This window comes from Ovis aries, chromosome 3 (assembly GCF_016772045.2).
Source record: "Ovis aries strain OAR_USU_Benz2616 breed Rambouillet chromosome 3, ARS-UI_Ramb_v3.0, whole genome shotgun sequence".
In the NCBI taxonomy this organism is placed as follows: domain Eukaryota; kingdom Metazoa; phylum Chordata; class Mammalia; order Artiodactyla; family Bovidae; genus Ovis; species Ovis aries.
This window is the reverse complement of record NC_056056.1, coordinates 172,256,412-172,275,418: the sequence shown is the minus strand read 5'-3', so window position 1 is coordinate 172,275,418 and position 19,007 is coordinate 172,256,412. Positions and strand designations below refer to the sequence as shown.

The 19,007-nt window shown below is 40.7% G+C and overlaps 1 protein-coding gene across 2 annotated transcripts in view; it reads left to right on the top strand.

The window, feature by feature from the left end:
• Positions 1-19,007, top strand: part of PAH (phenylalanine hydroxylase) — a 114,385-nt gene that overhangs the window by 31,997 nt on the left and 63,381 nt on the right. For both annotated transcript variants that reach the window (XM_060413135.1, XM_004006675.5), the window contains 2 exons: positions 3,833-3,937; positions 18,653-18,836. In XM_060413135.1, coding sequence (XP_060269118.1) covers positions 3,833-3,937; positions 18,653-18,836 — 289 coding nt within the window. The remainder of the gene's footprint in view (positions 1-3,832; positions 3,938-18,652; positions 18,837-19,007) is intronic.

Below are 19,007 nucleotides of genomic sequence, written 5' to 3'. Positions count from 1 at the left end.
AGTAAAGATTTTTTCCTCCCTGCTTTCTTTCTCCTTTTCTAGTTTTTAAACTAATTTTCTGTACCTTTATGCATCCTGAGTGTACATGTGTTTTTAAGTCAACTCACATATCTATTTGAAGCAAATAATTACAGATTATGAGCCAGTTTAAACAAATTCTGGAAAAGGTTTGCCCAAGAGCCCATGCTGGTCCACAGAACAGTATTGGAATCAGAATCCACCCAAGATCACATCATTTCACAAAATTCCATGAGCTTCCTTTCAGTTCAGGTCCCTCAAGCTTCGAAAAGGGGAGCTGTTGTTCCAGTTGAGTCACTGGGATTTAGGTTAAGGATTTTGGAGTTATTGGACCTAGGTTCACTTACAGGCTCTGCCACTCATTAGCTGAGCGTCCTTGGACAAGCCACTTAATCTTGCTGAGTCTCTTTCCTCATTTCAAAATAATAAGGGTGGTATCATCTACATTTTTGAGGTTATTGATATTTCTCCCAGTAATATATATACTATATATATATATATATATATATATATATATATGCTGGTATACATATGTACTACAGCTTTATCCATTCATCTGTCAGATGGACATATTGGTTGTTTCCAGGTCTTAGGTATTGTGAATAGTGCTGCTATGAATATTGAGGTGCATGTATTTTTTTGAAATATAGTTTTGTCCAGATATATGTCTAGGAGTGGGATTGCTGGATCATATGGCAATTCCATTTTTAGTTTTATGAAGTGCCTCCATACTGTTCTCCATAGTAGGAGCCTGAGTTCTTAAGCTGCCATGCACTGCCTGTGTGCTCTCCAGGCGAGTCACTTTCTTTGGCCCATAGTTTCCCTAAAATGAGATTGTGGACAAGCCTATCTCTGTGAGTCAGTTATTCTCAAGTCCCATGTGGGCATCAGGAGACAAACAGAATACCTAGATTGAGGAGGGATTATTCATCTTGGCTGAGGAGTACAGAAGTTTTCTGAGAGAAGTACTACCCATGGGGCTTTTGAGGAAGGGTAATGGATTTGAAAAGGGACAAGGGTGGGATGCAGTGCATTTCCTGTAATAAGGTGTTGAAAGGGCAAGGACGAAGTCAGTTTTCTGTAGAGGAGTTTCCTGAGGGTGAATCTCAGGAGATGAGGCACCAACAAGACTTTTGACAATTCGAAAGAGGTATTGTATATTGTTGGCTATGTTGTTGTTCAGTTGCCAAGTCATGTCTGACTCCTTGTGACCCCATGGACTGTAGCCCACCAGGCTCCTCTGTCTATGGGGATTCTCCAGGCAAGAACACTGGAGTGGGTTGCCGTGCCCTCCTCTAGGGGATCTTCCCAAACTAGCCATCAAACCTAGGTCTCCCACATTGCAGGCAGATTGTTTACTGTCTGAGCCATCAGGGAAGCCCTAAATTCTGCTGGGAGCATCTAGTCACTGCCAATCACTAAGGGCTGGATTGTTGTCAGTGGGAACCAAAGAAAGGCCTGACCCTGAGGGCCGTTTCTGGAGAAGGTCAGACTGGCTTGGGTGGAAGTGGGAAGGTGGTGGCTGGCAGAGTTCCATACATTCACATCTGAGTCGCCCTAGTCGTAGATGACTTCTGTTGAAATGTTCTGTTTCCTGGAGGCCAACAGGAGAGGATAATGTTGCTAAGTGAACTAGAAATAGGAATTTTTTGTCATTTCAAGGAAGCTGGGAAGAACTGAGGGCTCAGTGTTCTCTCCTAGGAAGAAGACTGACATCAGAGTCTCTGGCAGGATTAGAGACAGAAAGTAGAGTCCACAGGAAGTTATGACTCATGGACAGAGTGCTGGCATCCAGTGACATGGGCTCCAGCTCTGGAGGAGTTATTCAAATTTTCTAAGCCTTCCTCTTGTCATCAATAAAAACGGCACTTGGAGAAAACCTACTTTCTAGACTGTTATCAAAATTAAATGAGATAATCCAAATCAAGTGCTTATTATAATGCTTCAGACAGTATACTAACCAGGTGGTACTAGTGGTAAAGAACCTGCCTGCCAGTGCAGGAGACACAAAACACAGGTTAAATCTCTGGATTGGGAAGATCCCCTGTAGAAGGGCATGGCAACCCACTCCAGTATTCTTGCCTGGAGAATCCCCTGGACAGAGGAGCCTGTTGTGCTACAGTCCATGGGTCACAAAGAGTCAGGCATGACTTTATAGGGGCTTTTAATATATGGTAGATCAAAAAAAATTTTTTAGAAAGATAGTACTGTGGTCAATACAAAGATATTTAACAGTTCAGTCTTGCTATTCATCTAAGGCTCTCTCTAATCACACTTACTGATAATTCTGGTTCTTCCCCCATACTGTTTCAGGTGAGTTTCTGGGAAAATCTAAATTCTCTGAATTAAAAGAATTTCATCCTAAGGGTCATCAGTGGCCACACAGGGCTTAAGATGGCAAGTCACTGAGAGCCTGCCCAGCACAGCCTTCTCACTGAGATAATGCAACATCCATTCCACTAATTTCATTAACTTCCTTACAAGAGAGTAATTGTTCTGCTGGAGTTTTTGTTCCCAGTTTTAGGTACATGATGTTTATTTGAAAGCACACATGGAACTTTGTATTATTGTAAAACCTAATTTAATCCTTAACTTTAACATTTTAAGATTTTGGCCAACCCTTTCCCGAGTGGCAGCCCTAGTCCCACCTTAATTTGCTGTCACATGGCTGGAGAAAATGTTAGATCCTAGACATTCTTTGCTGTTTGAAGACGTCCATCTTCCAGTGGGTTAATTGTGCGCTCTTATGTATTCTGTGGCTCCTTTTCAACAATTGGTATCTCAGATCCCAGCATCTGGGAACAAATTAATGCTCCTGTGAGATCTTTACTGAAGGCCAAGAAATCTTTTGTGGATATTTTTAATATTTCCATCATTTTGTATGCTTTTATTATTATATTTAAAATATTTTCTCTCTGTCTTTCTTTCATCATCTGAATACTGTTTTGATAGGGCTTGGCAGGATTATACATTAGCCTGATTTCGCACATGAAGAAATTAAGAATGTTAAGCTGTTGGTCCCAAAGTGCTCTGGTAGGTCAATGGAAGAGAGAGGATTCCAAACCAATGTCTTTGGAGCTAAAAGCCTGTGTGTGTTCTAATTTTAGTATTTTCTACCCTCTGTTTCTCAGTGTTTTCCTGGGACAATTATTGAACCATCATACCACCTTTAAGATCTTTTTCTACTTACCTTGCTTGTCGTGTATGTGTCTATTAAGTAAAAATTTGAGCTGCTGATGAATGGGGCATCCTCTTATTCACTTGTTTCTTTCAGAGCCCTGATTGTACCCCGCACTTGGTAAGTGTCACTGAAAGGCAATCTCTAGAGTGACTGGTGACATCAGTGAATAATTGTGTGTGTGTTAATTACTCAGTCGTGTCTGACTCTGTGAACCCATGGACTGTAACTGGCCAGGCTTCTCTGTCCATGGAATTCTGCAGGCAAGAATACTGGAGTGGGTAGCCATTCCCTTCTCCAGGGGACTCTTCTCAACCCAGGGGTTGAACCTGGATCTCCTGCATTGCAGGCAGATTGTTTACCATCTCAGCCACCAGGGAAGCCCCAGTGAATAATTAGAGTTTTCTAAAATTGGAATTTGATCTATGCACATCATTTAATGTTTTACTTTGCTTGATTTACTTATTTTCCCTTGCACATATACTTCTATATAGAATGTATGTAGCTCATTGGATTCCAAGGCTTAACTAGAAGAGAAAGTTCATGCTTGCTTCTTCCTTGGAGGTTTCACAGGACTGAATTGCTGAGCTGTGGAAAAAAAAAAAAAATTTTACCCAAATGCATTTTCTCCTATAGGAAACAAACTACATTGAAGGCAACTCTGATCAAAATGCTGTATCGCTGATCTTCTCACTCAAAGAAGAAGTTGGTGCACTGGCCAGAGTTTTACGTTTATTTGAGGTAAGTGCTCTGTTCATTTCTGCTGTAAATAATGACATAGCAGACTTCTGTGTTATCTTCTGGATGGATACAGTGAAAAGAACATAGGGTCTAGAACTGGAAGAGTTGATTTTCAGTTTAGGTTCTTACATTACACAACTGTGTGATCTTAAATAAGTTTTTTATTGTCTGTGAGCTAAGGTTCTCCATTTCATAATTAGGATCATTCAGAATCATGGTGGTACACCCAGGAAGCCAACATTGGACTCCCTCTTCCTGTATCAAACTTTGCTTGAATTAATTGAGTTGGCCTTCATATTTACAAGTCATACCTCCTTCAGATTCAACCAAAATTTCTATCTGGGGTTGGTTGAATCCACAGATGTGCAGCTCACTGGTAGAGAGGACTGATTGTATTCATTATACTAGTAGTGCCATTTTATATAAGGGTCTTGAGCATCCAGGGATTTTGGTACCCATGGGGTCCTGGAATCAGTCCTCCACGGATACAGAAGGATGACTGTACTATTCTCTCAGTGTTCCCAAAGCACTTTTTAACTGTGGACTACAGACTAACACTTTCACAGCACTTATTTACCTTGTGAAATGCATACATTTCTGATTGACCCCGAGGATTGTTTATTCAGGCAGGGAGCCTTGTGTGAATCATCTTTATATCCTCTATAGGCTCAGTTTCATATATATAAAGTGTTCAGTTAAGAATGAAATAGTATATGGAATCTAGGAAAATGGCACAGATGAACCTATTTGCAGGGTAGGAATAGAGCCGCTGATGTAGAGAACAAGCATGGGACACACTGTGGGGAGGAGAGAGTGGGATGAATTGAGAGAGCAGCACTCACGTATATTCAATACCATGTGTGAAATAGATAGCTAGTGGAAAGCTGCCGCAGAGCACAGGGAGCTCAGCTCAGCACTCTGCGATGACCTAGGGGGGTGGAATGCCGTGGGGCATGGTTGGTGGGAAGGAGGCTCACGAGGAAGGGGTATATGTATAGTTATAGCTGATCCACTTTGTTGTATGGCAGAAACTAACACAACATTGTAAAGCAATTGTGCTCCAATATAAAGTCATAAATGAAAAAGAATGAAATTATATTTAAATATGAGCAAAGGAAAATAGACTTTCAAAAATGCTTTTGCCCTGGATTGTAAGAAGAAATATTTTAGAACCAAATGATTTTTTACCCCTAGTACTTTAGTTCTACTCAACGTGGTAACTGAGTACATAAAGAGGTGAAGAGACAGATCTCCCAGGCAGAAGAATGCCAAATAATTTAAACAGATACTCTGGAGTCAAAGAAGGAAAAGAACATGACTCTCCGCTCCTTAGGTGTGGGCCATGCAGAGCGACTTGATGAAATGGCCCTTCACCTCTGTGATCTTCTTTCCCTAAACCCATAACCCCATCTAACCATGAGGGAAACATCAGACAAATTCCAGTTAAGGAACAGTCTATAGAATACTTGACTAGTACTCTTCAAAACTGTCAAGGTCATCAACGACTAGAAGTGTCTGGGAAGTTGTTCTAGTCCAGAGGAGCCTCGGGGGATATGACAACTAAGTATAATGTAGTGCCCTGAGTGGGATTGTAGAGTAGAAAGAGGACATGAGACACAAACTAAAGAAATTCAAATAAAGTATGGTCTTTAGTTTGTGAAAGTGTATCAACATCAGTTCATTAATTATAACACATGTTCTGTACTTATACATGACACTAATATTAGCGGAAATTGGCTGCAGAATATATGGGAATTCTCTCTACTAGCTTCTTACTTTTTTGTAAATCTAAAGTTGATCTAAAAAATAAAGTCTATTTTTATGAAATTAAACCTGGCTATCCAAAGTGAGGAAGAAAAGTATCTGCCTGAGTGAGATCAAGAAATAAGTGTAGAAAAGAGAGACAGAGAGGTTTCTGAATGGCAAGCTGATCCTGAGAAAGAATGTATCTGTAAAATACGGGAATGTCACATTTTTGCCTTTGTATTATATGGTTCATAAGCATTTTCCTTGTGAGAGTCAGAACTTAAGATTAATAAATTAAATAATAGTAAATTAACAGGATGTTTTCAACCTAATAAATAAGCCACAGGTAACTATTTACCAGGATGAAATGCACCCAAGAAACATGGACTGCACGTGGGATGGTTGAATGCCGAAGTGCGCTGACCGTGACGGGTTGTTTAGTGTGTGCCTTTGTTTACTCATCTGTAAACTGGGACTAATGATCCATACCTCCCTAGGTCCTGGAGATTTTATGTGCCACATAAAATGCATGGTATGACTCTCAGTCCACAGAAGATTCTCACATGATGTCTGTTCCTTTACTGCTTCCACCTGTTATCTATGAAACCCATGAGAAATCTTTGATACTGTGAAGAGGAGGAAGATATTAGAAGCCTAGAGATATTCAGGAGACTTGATTTAATTTTTTCCCCAAAAAAGTAAAAAAAAAAAAAAACAAAAAAAAAAACGATGAATGGCTTAGTATGTATTGTGAGTATTTACAGCAAATTGCAATGACCAAGAGTCAAGGCAGGACCATTTAAAAAAAAGGTAGAATAGCATAGGGTGTCAAAGAGCCAGACATGACCGAGCTAGTAATCACAGCACAGTAAGCACAGCTTAGTAGAACCAAGGGGTTATGGTGGCCACAGTGTATTTGTGTATTTCACATCTCTCATGATACCTTCAATGAGATGGAGAAGTAAGTGTTAGATACAAAACCTGTAAATTGTGTGCATGTGTGCTTAGTAGCTCAGTCATGTCTGACTCTTTGCGACCTCATGGACTGTAGTGCCCCAGACTCCTCTATCCTCTATCCATGGGATTCTCCAGGCAAGAATACTGGAATGGGTTGCCATGCCCTCCTCCAAGGGATTTTCCCCACCCAGGGATCAAACTTGTGTCTCCTGCGTCTCCTGAATTGCAGACAGATTCTTTATTGCTGAGCCCATGGGGAAGCCATTTATATTGTGGAGATGATGCTAAACTTCTGGATCATATAAAATGAAATCATTTTCTTTCAGAAAAAAAAAGAAAAGAAAGAGAATAAGGATGAATCTAAACTACACTTTAGGGCAGTATTTCCTAAATAATAGTCTATCAAATGCCACATATTATTAGGTGTTTTATTAGATGAGAGTTCCAAGGGTAAATAGGGTTGGAAAATTCTGCATCTAGATTTTGGAGACCCCTCATGCTTGTGAAAATATTAAAGACTTTGGAAAGCCCTGCAGAGTGGAAACTTATTCAGTGTTACCCTACTCAGCATTTCCCAAATGGTTTTGACCGTGGAATCTTGTTCAAGAAAGACATATTACCATTTTGCAGGCACTAGTATCCCATTGAACTTATGCTATTATAGAGTTAGGAGCTCCAGACTCTCAGTTATGAGTGAGATTTGGGACCCTGAGGAATAGAACAGCACTGGGATTAAGACTATGTTGTCTGGAACCAAACTGTTTGGGTTGAAAAGCCAGTTGTGCCACCTGTGAACTGGGTGACCTTAGGAAAGTCATTTATCCTTTCGGTGACTTAGTTTCCTCATGTTTAAACTGAAGATAATGAGATTTTTTTGTAGGGCTGTTGTGAAAATTAAATGAATTAACACAGGCAAAGTACTTAATGATAGTATCTGTCACATAGTAAGAGCTCAATAAATGTTTGCTCTCATTATTTCTATCCAGTATCAGTTTGGAGAGTCATGGAGCATCAGAGACTTACATCCTTAGCTCTGTGACAGATAGCTAAAGGATTAAGATTAAGGTTAATTGACTTGAAAAGGGATTATGGGGTGAGGAAACAATAGTTTCATTCAAATATTTGAAGTGCCTTCATGGAAAAAGAATGGGGCTTCCCTGGTGATTCAGATGGTAACGAGTCTGCTTGTAATGTGGGACACCTGGGTTTGATCCCTGGGTGGGGAAGATCCCCTGGAGAAGGGAATGGCTACCCACTCCAGTATTCTTGCCTGGGGAATTCCATGGACAGTGGAGCCTGGCCGGCTACAGTCCATGAGGTCAAAAAGAGTCAGACAGAAGAATAGTGCTTATTTTTTGTTACTTCACAGGCAAAAGGACAAAGCATGAAATTACAGGGAGCATATTTCAAATCACTTAAAGGCATCATCTCTACTGTAGAAGAGAACTGGAAGGCACTGATTCCAAGCATTATTACTATCAAAACAGCTAGTAAAAGGCAGGGCAGAATCAATGCAAAAATTATGGTATAAATAATCTTACCTTTCCTTAATAAAGACAAAGGAAAAATCCATTCTAGTTTCTCCAAAATTGGCAATGGAGGAGAAATGTTATATGGCGGGATCACCTGCACCTGTGAGTACCTTGCTAAGTACTCTTGCAGTCACCTCCATCCTTAATGAGCACGACTGTCTTTTCCGTAGCTGATTAACACCAACGTCATCATCCCACTAAGTGGTGATACTGCCTGCCAGTGGGGTCATGGTCTATTAGACCTCAGCTAGTAACAACATCACAATGCAATGCAAACCTGGAGAGGTGGAATGGGTGGCGGTGGAGGGAGGCTCAAGAGGGAGGGGATATATCTATATATCTATGTCTATATATATTGGACTTCCCTGCTGGTTCAAATGGTAAAGCGTCTGTCTACAATGTGAGAGACCTGGGTTCGATCCATAGACTAACAGCTGATTCATATTATATAGCAAAAGCCAATACAACATTAAAAGCAATTATCCTCCAATTTAAAAAATAATAATAATACAAAATAAATAAAGATTCATTAACTTAAAAAAAGATGAATAGGCTTGATATTTGCATTGGAGATACAGAGGTATGGTGTTTACATGCCTTGGTTGTGTGGAGATGGGGGCAGTGAGGCAGATGGTTTTGTGAATTGAGACCAAACAATTAGGAACATACTCAAACCTCTGTCTGCTAACCCCCCAAAATCCCAGTGTCCTCAGTACATTGATCTTTCAGTTCCCTGCATTTTCCAAAGTTCTCTTTATTTTTAGCTTCTACTCGCTCATGTCCTGCACCTACTTAGAAAAATAGTCTCCTGAGAGTCTTTATTGCAAGTGGCTTAGTAATGGGCTATAAAATTAGAATCAAACTCCTGGGTGAAGTTGCAGAGAAAAGGTCTCCCTTCCTGCGCCAGAACTCCACTAATCATTTTACCTCGAATTCCCTAAGGACGGGAATAAGCCATCAGGCACATATACAGAGCTCTGAAGTACATGATAAGTGTGGTCAGTTATCATCATTTAACTGACGGAGACACACACGTTCAGACTAAGCAAGCTGCCCAGGGTTAGACACTTAGAGCTAAAAAATGCTTCCAAGTTCACCCTCCATTTTCACAGTAGATTTGAAAACAAATCTGTATTTATGTTTATAGTCTAAATGTTTACAAGTACAGTCTGTATTTTTCAGTCACTTTCTGTGTTCCCTCTCTGCCCAGATGACCCACATCCCACCCTCATAAGATGCTCAACGAGCTCATACTGTCTCATTCATGCATTCCATTAACCTTCTGTGAGTATCAGCTGTTATCAGACCGTATATAGGTGCTGAGGAGACCGAGATGAGTGAAGCAGTCATTCACTGCATCTGCAGAATGTGGAGAAGCTCAGGCTTCCATGAGCATTCTTAATCCAGGCTGGGGAAAAAATTGTTAAGAAGTTTCTTGCAGACATAATGTTTTATGCTGAAACCTAAAGGACTGACGAGTGAGGAAAATGGGGGAGTAAATTCCAGAATGAAGAGACAAATGACTTGAGGGGAGAGAATAAACACATGGGCAGGTCACGGAATCCTTGAATCCTTTACCATCCACCAACCTCAGTGTTCCTGGGAACAGAGGCGGGGTTGCAGAGGAGACGTTTGGCAGATAATAAGATGTTTACTACTCTCAAGTTTGGACTTTAGGTCCTGCCTGTGACTCCTGGGTCTGGTGAGCAGGACAGCATCAAAACTGAATCACGAGGGTTCCTTGTATCCTTTTGGCCTTGATCCAGAGCAGTTGTGGCAGTAACATGTTTACAGGGAACATTCCATCTTTAATCAAAATAAGAAGAGCACTGTGTTTCACTGGGGAAAAGTTCTTACAACCCAGATGACTTTTTCATCTTATTTAAACCCCCAAATATAGATAATGATATAAAGAATGCCCATGTAACTCACTTCCTGTTTAAGCAGTAAATCATTACAGGAACGACTTAAATCCCTGGGTACCCCTTCCCCATGTACCTCCCTCCTCAGAAGTAGCTATTAATCTGAATTTGATACATATTACTCCCATGCATCTTTTTAGGCTTTGTTATATAAAGATATCCATTAGGATATATGGCATGGTCTTGCAAGTTTTGCTTTTTTGAAGTAAAGTTGATTTACAATGCTGTATTAATTTCTGGTATACAGCAAAGCAATTCATTTGTATATGAACATATATACTTTACGTATATAGACTTCATATTCTTTTCCAGTAGGGTTTATCATAAGATATTATATATAACTCCTTGTGCTATACAGGACCTTGTTGTTTACCCTGTAAGCTTTTAATCTTTATAAGATTGGAATCATATTATAATAGTCCATCTGCAGTTTTCTTTTTGGGGAGAAGATGGGGGACATTGTTTTTGAGATTTGTGCATCTATTTTTGCTCGTTCAGTTTTTTTTCCCTCCCTATTTTCCATTGTGTGACTATACTTTATTTCTTATTGATGGACCTTTAGCTTGCTTCTATTGTGTGTCCATGCAGATGGTTCTGCCTCAAACATTTTGTGTAGGTTTGATGATCCAGTTATTGAATAGAGGAACCTCAAATGGAAAACTGGCACTGTTTTCAGCTGTTTACCTGGTCAAAACCAGGCATATTTGAGAAATAATAGCATGGAGCTGACTTTCTAAACTTTCATCATAAAGTTCAGTCCCACGTTGTGAAAATGTAGACAGAGTGCTATGGTCCATTGATGGCACATGGGTTGTGATTGCTCATGGATAGCTTGGACTGAAACAGGCCACTGGGCCATTTTGATTTTATCTCTTTGGTGCCAAAAAAAGAGGGGTAGAAAGAGGAACCTAGGATAAGACAGCTCTTTCCTGTAAAGCCTTGAAAAGAGCCTGGATTAAGCTGCTAGCCCGGTTCTTCCCCAGGAAAGGGGTTCCCTCTGAATTGGACACAGTTCCAACCACATGGAGGGGAAGATGGGGAAGAAATCACCCAACAAAGAGGGACAAGACCAAGGGAGGGGAAGACCAGGAGCTGATAACAGAGACACTCCCAGGGGAGGCGAGAGTGGGACCCTAAAAGATGGTTCAGGGGGTGAATCCTGAAAGTTAGTGTGAACCTGCCCGAGAACGCGCCTCTAGCGTGGAGTGGGGAGAATCTTGAGCTCCCTCTGGACTTTAATTGTGCTGCTCCTGCTTTCCTGAATGTTTTTGGTTTCCTGTTTAGCCCAGTGGGTTTAATTTTTAGGCTCTTAGTCAACTGGGGCTGTTACTGGACCTCTCACAAGAGGAGATCAGTAAAATACACAAGAAGCCCTGCCTGTACCTCTGTGAGACTTCTCTATTTTTGTAACTGTTATTTCTCACCCCAGATGTTGTGGCCATCCCCAGACAGTTTCTGCCTTTGTCCCATTGCAGTCTTTCTTTCTTTCTCTTTTTTTTTTTTTTTTTTTGGTGCCCCAAGGTTTGTGGGATATCAGTTCTCCAACCAGGGATCGAACCTATGCCCTCTGCAGTGGAAGTGCAGAGTCCTAACCACTGGATCGCCAGGAAGTCCCCAGTCTATTCTTAAAATACCTGCCAGAGTGCTTCATTGAAAACATGAGTCAAAATCTCTCTCCCTCTGCCCTACTACCTCTCATAGCTTATTTTATTAGAGTATAGCTGATTTACAATGTTGTGTTAGTTTCAGGTGTACAGCAAAGGGTTTAAGTTACACATATACATATATTCATTCTTTTTTCAGATGAAAGTGAAAGTCTCGGTCGTGTCTGACTCTTTGTGACTCCATTGTCTAGGCCAGAATACTGGAGTGGGTAGCCTTTCCCTTCTCCAGGGGATCTTCTCAATCCAGGGATCAAACCCAGGTCTCCCACATTGCAGGCAGATTCTTTAGCAGCTGAGCCACAAGGGAAGCCCAAGAATGTTGGAGTGGGTGGCCTATCCCTTCTCCAGTGGATCTTCCTGACCCAGGAATTGAACCAGGGTCTCCTGCATTGCAGGCAGATTCTTTACTAACTGAGCTATCAAGGAAGCCTTTTTCAGATACTTTACCTTTATAGGTTGTTACAGAATATTGAGTAGAGTTCCCTTTGCTTACGGTAGGTCCTTGTTGTTTATCTATTTTATACATAGCTTCTTAATATCACTCCAAGGAAAAACCAAAGTTAAGATAATGGCCGATAGGTTATTTTTGGCTACTTCTCTGCCTCGTGTCCCATTGGCCCTGCCCCCTGCTCATTCTGGCCTCACTGATGGTCTTCAGTCATATTGTGAAATGGCTGACCCCAGGACCCTTCCACTTGCTGTTCCCTTATGACTTGCTTCCTCACTGATTTTAGGTCTAGGCTTACATGTCACCTGTTTATTGTTTGACGATTTCATGACCCCATTGTTTAAAATGGCACCTCGATTGAACCTCTGGAATAGTCTGCCCCTCTTCCCTGCTTATTTTTGTATGTTCCATCTGAAGACTGTATATTTTACTTATTTATCATAGTTATTATTTGTGTCTTCCTTCCCGAATGTAAGCTCCAGGAGGGCAAGGATTTTTCCTGCTTTGTCTGCTCTTATAGCCCAGTGCTTAGGGCAGTGTTTGGCACCAGGAAGGTGTTAGATTGAATGAGTTATGAAAGGCTCCTGTCTGTTTACCTGAGCCCTATGACGTGGACCATCAGCTGTGACTGTCTTTGATGTTGCCTCCCACCCCAGAAAGCTCTGAAACAGACAAGGACATAACTTCATTTGAGCTTATGCCAAGGCAACAGCATGTAGGGAGTCTAAGAATTCAAGAAGCTCTCCTTTTCCAGTCTAGTCTCATCTGAAAATATGCTCTCCTTTTGGAAACGTACTTTCAGGGGAAAATCTAAGAAAAGCTTAAAGTACAGCGAATATTAAAGGGGAAGTGACTCGTCAACTTAATGTATTTCAGTTTCCAGGAGAATATATATCTGTGCCAGGTTGAGAAAGTTAGGGCATACTGACTTCTTACTGAGTAACTGTGATTGAAGCCACAGTGGAGCTAGGTGCTTTCTCTCTTGTTAATGCTCATTGAGCTGCCAGATAATATGATTTTTATATTAAACATGGAAAATAAAAGTTCATAATGGCTAACTAATGTATCCAATGGTAGTGAGTACAGAACAGAATTTGAACCCAGATTAGTCCCAAAGCCCATACTTTTTGCATTATCATTCTTCTTTCTTTGAGGAATGAAATGGAAGAGGAGAGGAAGGAGCTTGAGTTTAAGAAAAGGTCCAGAAGCACGAATCCATTTTTCACAGTTCATCATATTCATTCTGTGTTTCATCTACTTGTGGCAAATCCCCCTTTAGGAAGATTTTCCTCATGGATGGGAGCACTAAAGGGTTTCTGGTCAATCCTTGTTAAAACAGACCATTCATTTCACTTTGCTTTTTTCTGGTCCCCACACTCTGTTCAAGAGTCCTGAGTCATCAGGTTCTTACTCTGCCTTCTTGTATGCAGAAATTAACTACTGGGAAAATTGTGAAATTGTCTTTTTAGTGTTGAACTCTAACTTTTCCTGCCTCTGCCAAAATGTCCATGAAGATGTGATGAGTGTGCATGGGTCAATTTTTAACTTGCATAGAGTCCTCGTTTGAAAAGACAAATTTAGGGACTTCCCTGGCTCTCCGGTGGTTAAGACTCTGTGCTTCCACTGCAGGGGATATAGATTCAATCCCTGTTGGGGAACTATGATTCCACATGTTAAGTGGCATGGCCAAATAAATAAATAATAATAAAAATTTATTTCTTCTGGTGTATGGCAAAACCAATACAATATTGCAATCTCCAATTAAAATAAATAAATTTATATTTTAAGAAAAAAAGGTAACTATGATCATATTTAGATTTGGAGATATATTTCCAAAGTATTTCTTAGCAACCAAAATTATTGGTATCTAAGGATCCACACTATTAAACCAGAGAAACACCACTAAGGAAATTGCATGCTAAGCTAGAGAGTTAATTGATTCAAATGGGAAAGAAATCATCTGAAGAATTTAGCTGGGTGATCTTAGCCAGAAATTTCACTCACATTAAAAAGATATGTGAATGAAACTGGAGCCTATTATACAGAGTGAAGTAAGCCAGAAAGAAAAACACTAATACAGTATATTAATGCATATATATGGAATTTAGAAAGATGGTAATGATAACCCTGTATGCGAGACAGCAAAAGAGACACAAATGTATAGAACAGCCTTCTGGACTCTGTGGGAGAGGGTAAGGGTGGGATGATTTGGGAGAATAGCATTGAAACATGTATATTATCATATGTGAAATGAATCGCCAGTCCAGGTTCAATGCATGAGACAGGATGCTTGGGGCTGGTGCACTGGGATGACCCAGAGAGATGGTATGGGGAGGGAGGTGGGAGGGGGGTTCAGGATTGGGAACACGTGTACACCCACGGTGGATTCATGTCAATGTATGGCAAAACCAATACAATATTGTAAAGTAATTATCCTCCAGTCAAAATAAATAAATTTATATTAAAAAGATATATTTTAATTTTTGTTGCATGGGTAATAGTAAGAAACTTGTGGCAAATAAATGGAAGTTATACATAATCTTGTCATAACATCATGATACCTTTCATTCTAGCCTTTTTTCCTTGTGTTGGACAGAAGTTTTAAAACGTATTTTAATTATCTATCACATACCTATATCCATCATAAGTAGTTTCCCAAAGGTCTGTCATTTAAAAGAGAAAGTTAAATTTTAGTAATAAATATTGTTTTTCAAAAAGTTGAACTGTGATCAAAAAGAAAATAGAGACAAAAAACACCCTGAGGCCCATCACTGGAGTTGTTCAGTTGCTAAGTCATGTCCGACTCTTTGTGACCTCACGGGCTGCAACACGTGAGACTTCCCTTTCCTCACTGTCTCCTGGAATTTGCTAAAAACTCATCACTGGAGATCATCACTGTGGGAGTGCCTACTGGCACTTTGTTTTACGCATGTTGTTGTTAGTTTCTTTTTAATGGTTGCAGGATCTCCCGTGAATGATTGTACACTACAGTCCATCTAATATTCCACTATTATGTGGTCGGCTTACAAATTTTGGTAAAAAGTCCTTCCGTAAGTTAGGTCTCTAGAGTTATAAAAACTGAGTCATGGGGCATACATTGTTTTTATTTTTTTTAATTGGAGCAAAATTGCTTTGCAGCGTGTTTGTTTCTGCTGTACAGTGAAGTGAATCAGCTGAAAGTATATGTATATTCCCTTCCTCCTGAGGCTCCCTCTCTCCTTCCCTCCCTTCCATCCCACCCCTCTCGGTCATCACAGAGCACTGAGCTCTTTGTGCTATATAGCAGCTTTCTACCAGCTATCTGGTTTACTCATGGTAGTGTACATACAGTGTACATTGTCTTCTGGCTATTTCCAAGGTCAGAGGCTTCTCCCTGGGAAGTGGTGTTGTTAGGAGGGGTGGGATAGAAGTGGCGAAACTCAATCAGCGTAGTTTCTGCCCTCTAGACTTTAAAAATTTTTTGTCTCTCTACATCCCTTCCACCTCCTATACCACCCGCCCTCCCTTGCTGTCCCACAAATAAACATGCCCAAGGTTCATCCACTCCTATTTCTTGGCTTTGCTGTTTTTCCTCTGCTCTTAACAAGGCAGGAATTGGTTAAAGTTTAAAGTTACTTTAAACTCTATTTAAAGTTTCAGCTTAGATCAATAGGTGGAGCTTAACCATTTGCTTTCATCCAGAGCCAAGAAGGATGACATTGCTCTTTGCTTTCATTAGGAAGTCACCTCTGTTTGCAAAGAAAGCTTTAGAGCAACTGCTCTCTGTCTGGTCTTCCTTCCTCCACGTGATTGTCTCTCTCTCTGGTCAGGAGTCCCCACACTGGGTTACCTGGTCAGGGGTGTGTTCTTCTGCAGTTGGTGCCCATATATAATGGCTGCATCGTGTACCCCTGAGAATTATGGGGAAGAAGGAGCAGGAAGCAGTGCCTGTGTAGGATTGCTTCTTATTGTGTTTACTCCCATAGTGTTTTCACTTTGAGGGACTTGGCATAATAGTAATAAGAATGATGAGACCTGGTATTTGTGGGATGCTCATCATATCCCTGGCAGGACAGGTTGTGTGGTTAAAAGACCAATGTCTGAGGTTAGAGAAAGTGAGGTTCTCTCTCTAGCCACTTTTTTTTTTTTTAAATAGGTGTGTAATTGCTTTGGTCTTTGCAAGTGGCTTCCCTGGTGGCTCAGATGGTAAGAATCTTGCCTACAGCGCAAGAGACCCGGGTTCCATCCCTGGGTTGGGAAGATCTCCTGGAGAAGGAAATTGCAACCCAATCGAGTATTCTTACCTGGAGAATCTCATGGACAGAGGAGCCTGGCGGGCTATAGTCCATGGGGCTGCAAAAGAGTTCGACGTGACTTAGCGACTGCTGCTGCTGCTGCTGCTGCTAAGTCGCTTCAGTCGTGTCTGATTCTGCGAGACCCCATAGACGGCAGCCCACCAGGCACCCCCGTCCCTGGGATTCTCCAGGCAAGAACATTGGAGTGGGTTGCTGTTTCCTTCTCTAATGCATGAAAGTTAAAAGTGAAAGTGAAGTTGCTCAGTAGTGCCAAACTCTTCGCGACCCCATGGACTGCAGCCTACCAGGCTCCTCTGTCCATGGGATTTTCCAGGCAAGAGTGCTGGAGTGGGGTGTCATTGCCTTCTCTGACTTAGCAACTAAGCAACACTAATTGCTTTACAATGTTGTATTAGTTTCTGCTGTACAATGCAGTGACGCAGCTATATGTATACATATATCCCCTACCTTTTGGACCTCTCTGTTACCTGGCATCCCCCATCCCAGCCATCTACCTCATCAGAGAGCACCGAGCTGAGCTTTCTGTGTTACACAGCAGCTTCCTCTCTGGCCCCTGTTAGCAAAGCATCTTTGTCTCTGATTTCATTTTTCACATCTTCCTTAACCTCTACAAAGGATTCTTGAGAAGGTCACAGAAAATAATTTGAAACTGTAAAGTGATATTATTTGAATATCATTACTGTATTTAAGTATCATTACTGTAATTATCCATGTGCTCTTCAACCATATGCCACTAACCATCAAGGAAAAAGATACACTTCTTGAACTCTAACGTTGATGAATTTCATTTCTTTGCAATTATAGAATTATTCAAGTTAAGCATTTCTTTTCCTGGGTACATGTTGTCCATTTTTATGTTTGAAGAAACCCTCTTTTAAAGAAAAATTAATAAAGAGGATACTCCTTGATTTTCCTCACAAAAAACAGTACTGTCAATGATACCAGAGTTTTGAATAAGTAATAATGAATACCACACATTGAAATTTGAGGGCCAGTTTAAGTAAGTGACTCTTTTTACTGATGAACTCCATAAGGGCTAAAGTATCACCAGCTAGAGACATTGAAGTTGAGAAGCTGTATGAAGTGATTATTATTTTGTGGCATTTAATGCACATGAGTCTTCCCTTCTCAATGAGACTTCATGTGTCCATTCTATTAAATACTGCAAACTGCCCTGTTGCACTCCAAGACTGCCTGTTCCCTTCACCCTGCTCTGCTTTGTATTTTTCCCTAGCCTTTATCACTATAATACATAAATCAGTTATCTTTTTTGTTTGTTGTTTGTATCTTCAAAACTTGAATGGAAACTCTATTAAAGGAAAATATCTTTGTTTTGTTCACTACTGTATCCCAGCCACCTAGACAGTGACCAGCACCTGGAATGTGCTACATATACATTTGTGGCATAACTGGAATGAAAAGTAATTATATAAAAATATGAGTAGTATTTATACTGGATAATTTTAACTGAGCATGTATTAGGTACCTGGCAGTCTGTGTGTATCATCTCATTCAGTGTTTCCTACAAATTTATGAACCAGGTACCATGAATACCTGGAGAAGGGCATGGCAACCCACTCCAGTATTCTTGCCTGGAGAATCCCATGGACATAGGAGCCTGGCAGGCTGCAGTCCATGGGGTGACAAAGAGTCGGGCAGGACCGAGTGACTCAGCACCACAAATACCCACAAAATTACAGACGGAGAAACTGACGGTTAGAAATATAAAAGTACATTTTCTAAGGTCTCATAGCTGATAAAGTTAAGAACTTTGATTTAAACCCAATAAGCCTGACTCTTATGGACTCTATCCAAGCAGAACAGCGTTGCTTCTGTGTACCAAACTGAAATCTTATGTTTGCAATTCTAGGCCTTGAGCAGATTTCCATGTGATTAAATTCTGTGACATTTGAACTATTTCCCCAGCATTTGATTTGTTATTTGGTTTTGCAGAAGAAAAAGTAAACAATTTTGCTGTGTTAAAGGCTTTCTTCTACTCTTATATTGGACAAAAAAAAGGAAGAAAGAAAAAAAAAGAACTCTTCTCCTCACTTCTCCACATTTCATTGTGTTTGCTCTGGTTTTGCACATTTGGTCTGTGTCAATTCCAGTTACTGTCCCCTTCATACTCCCTTAACTTCTCTTTTCTAGGAGAATGATATAAACCTGACCCACATTGAATCAAGACCTTCACGTTTAAGGAAAGACGAGTATGAATTTTTCACCAATCTGGATCAACGCAGCGTGCCTGCCCTGGCAAACATCATCAAGATCTTGAGACATGACATTGGTGCCACTGTGCATGAGCTTTCCCGGGAGAAGAAGAAAGACACAGGTGAGAGACAGGAATTTCACAAGGTAAACAACTCTATATTCTCATCATAAAATGACAGCAAAGAAGGACTTACCTGGGAGCCCAGTGGTTAGGACATTGCCTTCCAATGTAGGGGGTACCAGTTCCATTCTTGGTTGGGAAGCGGGGGTCTCACATGCCTTGTGGCCAAGA